The following is a 4,284-nucleotide window of genomic DNA, read 5'->3' as shown; positions in this document are numbered from 1 at the left end:
CTACAAAAATCCACTTATTTATTAGTGCAGCTTGAAATGAAACTAAATTGAATAATTTTGTAAAGAAAAAAATACACAAAGTGGCTGTAATTCAATCAGCAACACCACTACAAAAATAATTTTTAGTAAGCTGAATTAAACAAACATGAATTAAAGATAAAAACAATTATTAGTTTAGAAAAGTAATGGGTTTCCAAAATGCACATGTATCTTTTGAACAGCAAAATAGTTAATAGCACTGATTTTATTGTTCCCACAATACACAATTTAGTGTTTTAGTGTGCATGTTCTGAAATATGTTTTTAAGAGGCTTAAGAGGCTGACTAAATGAATGGACTAATTTGCTTCTGCTCTGCAATCATAGGAGTTTGTATGGGATTTAGGGTATCAGTGTAAAGGAGAGGAGACATGTAATCAGAATTTTCTAATTTTGTCACTGCTCTACTCTTCCCCTGTGTCTCCCTCCCTGTACTCTCATTGCATTTTCTTTCACTCAGCTCTCCTGCTCATATTCTCTCCCTTCTCTGCATATCTCTAACCTCTCTTCTATTACTATTCTCTAATTATTTATGCTTATAAACGCCACCTCCAGAATTAAAATCATATTTTTTAGATTCTTTTATGTTAAGGTTTATCTATCTTATCTCATTTTCCATCCGGTTTCATCACCTGTTTTCAGCTGCAGGTGAATACTTGGAGCGGGCACCCAGGTTGCCACAGGAACCAGAACTGCCTTAACCAACGGGGTGTGCTGCCGGATGTCCGACAGGAGCTTATCAAAACCGTAAACATGCAGTGCCTCAACCACCAAGGAGGTAATGTAGACAGTTTTGCCGCTAGTGACGTAGTAACTCAGCGTCACGTTGTGGGGACTGCTTTCATCGTGTTCCACCTGTGACAGAGAGGAAGAGAAAAAGAAAAAATTCAAGTTGTAGCAATTGAAGTTATTTTATTTACTTCACTTACATCTGTATTTCAAGTGAGGCTTTGTGCAGTACATGTATCCTAAAAACATGGTGATGCTAGTATGTTTATAGGATTTGTGTTCTTTGGTTCTTCTTCCAGGCAAACAGCATCAGAAAAAAAATCAGTGATAGGTGATACTGGAGATGAGGTGACAAGGTGCCTCTTTTTCAAATGCATGTTGTACTAGCTATGGGTTTGGAATACAAATATCTCAGAGTAAGGATATTGATAATACCTGTTTTTTATTAAAGCCAAAACTGCTGGGAGGGCATATTTTAGCTTTTAACAGTCATAAGACAGGCTAACTGTGTCCTTGAAAAATACATACAATCGTCTGTGAGTCAAGACTCATATTAATGGAAACATACACCACCCACCTTACTCTACCCTCCACCTTCAACCACACTTAGCAGCTGTGCCTGTTGTTTCTATGGCCCACCGAGGCCTGGGGCCCAAGCCCCGCCAGGGTATGTAAAAGGAATGCTAATTTGGTATGTAGCTCATAGATGCAGTGCTGCTACCTTTCAGTGAGTCTTTAGAGTTCCACCAGTCATCTGCAGCTAAATTTTGTTACAAGAATAATTTGTGCATTTTCCATTCCAGGGGCATGTTTGTATAATATTTATCTTATTTCGTAAAAGGTACTTTGTTCAGGTTAGACCCCTTTTTCTTTGAAAACATTACCAGACTTGGCCAGTCAAATTAAAATTGGCCTGCTATTCAGTGTTTTTTTCCTTTTTTGCTTCTCTAGATTCTCTAGAAAGTCACTGCTTTACTTTGTTATATGATGCCTTTTCTGAAAGTCTGGGGGTATAGTGCACTGCCTAGGAAACCGGTTGTGTGTAATCTCATTCGAATTGACCACTAGGGGGCGCTTTAAATGCACAATAACTGGACGTGGAACGACGCAAATCAAGGTTTGAGCTTGGAATTGCAGCTTGCGGCTTTATTAGCAGTGTTGGGAGTAACACATTTGCAGTAATTTTTTCCTTTTTGCTGAACGCAGTAATATAACGCATTACTAATTCAATTTCGGTAATATTATACTGGTTACAATCTTATTAACGCGAGTTACAACGCACTTTAACGCAACATTTAGTGTTTTGTTTTTTAAAGAGTAGAATAAGAATAAGCAAATACCACTGCATTTCATCAGCCGTGGAGAGAACTCTGCCTGTAGTGGAATGGCTTCGAATGACGACCGAAAACGCTTGTCTTTTACTGTGACCATTTGCTGTTCACTATGTTACAGTTTCACAAACAACAAAGTGAGCAGGTGGACATGTTTTACATCTAGCGTCTCACGTTCATCTCAGTAAGCTAGCAAGAGTATGCAAAAGAAAACTTCCGTGTAGGCTGCTTCAAAATAAAAGCACTTCCTGTGAGGATTCGCAGTAAAACTAAATTACTGTTAAAGTAAAGTTGTGTACCTTTTCACATATCAGCTGTAAATCAAGCACCCTCCTTTGCAGCACTGTGGAGGAAGGTCTGGATGCAATGCAAGACTAATTGTTTATATACCACTTTAAAATACTAATGCAGGAGGTTGAAAGGAAGTGGAACCCGTTTTGAATTCCTCACACACCCCTCAGAAGCTGCACAGTTTTTATTTCTTTTTTTTTTTTCATATCTAAAAAAATAGCCTCTGCTGTCATTTCATGCCATTTGACAATCCCTAAATGTTGGCTGCTAAAGCCAACATTTGCATATTAACAGTGCCTCAAAACACAGCCCACATATCACAGCTTTTAAAGCTCTAGCCAATTTTATACCTTACTGTTGCAGCAGCTGTCTCTCAATAGGCTGATTCAGGTTGACAAATGATTGTCTACGTTATCTGATGGAGAGGAGGAGAACGGTGGTGTGTGTGTGTGTGTGTGTGTGTGTGTGTGTGTGTGTGTGTGTGTGTATGTGCATGTGCATATGGCAGGGGGTAGATGAAAGAGGACTGGGGCTTAGAGACACTGAGTCACTCCCAGTGCGGGCGCACAAACAACTGGATAAAATTAGAAAATGCGGGCAGATGAAGACAGAAAACAGACAGAGATGAAGAGAGGCAGGTGGACAGACAGAGAGGCGTGCAGGCTGGGCAGGCACAACAACAGACAGGCGAGATAGACAGGTTGGCAGAAAATCTATCAACTTAAATCAAATCAGATAAGAGAGGTAAGAGGGGAGCAATAGCGAGAAATAGCCTACAAAGTAGGCTAGATAGGGTGAGAGAGTTAGGTTTGAAAAGAGACAGAGAAGGTAAAGAGGAAATAGAAATAGACTGGGTTGAAAAGGAACATAAGATAGATTGGGCAAATTAAAACAAAGAAAAAAATGATCCGCAACAGATTAGAAAGATCCTTTGACTGCACTGCTATCAAGCAAGAAGAAGGATAATAATAGTTTATTGTAGCAGAATAGTGTTATTAATTAAGTATCAATTAATACCCAAAATATGTGATGATAAGTAACAACTTAAAATGAATCATCATAAACACGTACAGTCGTGGTCAAAAGTTTTGAGAATGACACAAATAGTAATTTTTACAAAGTCTGCTGCCTCAATTAATTGCAAAGTCCCTCCTTTCAATAAAAATGAACTTAATGTTAAAAAACATTTTCACTGCATTTTAGCCCTGCCACTAATGGACCACATGACATCATGTCAGTGATTATTTTGTTAACACAAGTGAGAGTGTTGAGGAGGACCAGGCTTGAGATCACTCTGTCATGCTGGTTGAGTTAGAATAAAGGACTGGAAGCTTTAAAATAATGGTGGTGCATGAAATCATTGTTCTTCCTCTGTTAACCATGGTTACCTGCAAAAAAACATGTGCTGTCATTGCTTTACACAAAAAAGGGCTTCACAGGCAAAGATATTGCTGCTAGTAAGATTTCACCTAAATCAACCATTTATCAACCATCAAGAACTTCAAGGAGAGAGGTTCAGTTGTTGTGATGAAGGCTTCAGGGCATCCAAGAAAGTCCAGCAAGCGTCAGGACCATCGCCTTAAGTCTATTCAGCTGCGGGATTGGGGCACCACCAGTGCAGAGCTTGCTCAGGAATGGCAGCAGGCAGGTGTGAGTGCATCTGCACGCACAGTGAGGCAAAGACTTTTGGAGGATGGCCTGGTGTCAAGACGGGCAGCAAAGAAGCCACTTCTCTCCAGGAAAAACATCAGGGACAGATTATTATTCTGCAAAAGGGACAGGGATTGGACCCCTGAGGACTGGGGCAAAGTCATTTTCTCAGATGAATCCCCTTCCCGATTGTTTGGGGTATCCGGAAAAAAGCTTGTCCGGAGAAGACAAGGTGAGCGCTACCAT

General features: G+C 39.9%; 1 protein-coding gene across 2 annotated transcripts in view; it reads right to left on the bottom strand.

Moving 5' to 3' along the window:
* Positions 1-4,284, bottom strand: part of kiaa1549la (KIAA1549-like a) — a 233,270-nt gene that overhangs the window by 169,961 nt on the left and 59,025 nt on the right. For both annotated transcript variants that reach the window (XM_032523275.1, XM_032523276.1), the window contains exon 5: positions 670-892. In XM_032523275.1, coding sequence (XP_032379166.1) covers positions 670-892 — 223 coding nt within the window. The remainder of the gene's footprint in view (positions 1-669; positions 893-4,284) is intronic.

The sequence above is a fragment of the Etheostoma spectabile genome, chromosome 8, assembly GCF_008692095.1.
Source record: "Etheostoma spectabile isolate EspeVRDwgs_2016 chromosome 8, UIUC_Espe_1.0, whole genome shotgun sequence".
Classification (NCBI taxonomy): domain Eukaryota; kingdom Metazoa; phylum Chordata; class Actinopteri; order Perciformes; family Percidae; genus Etheostoma; species Etheostoma spectabile.
Note: the sequence above shows the minus strand (reverse complement) of the source record. Positions and strands in the feature narration are given on the sequence as shown.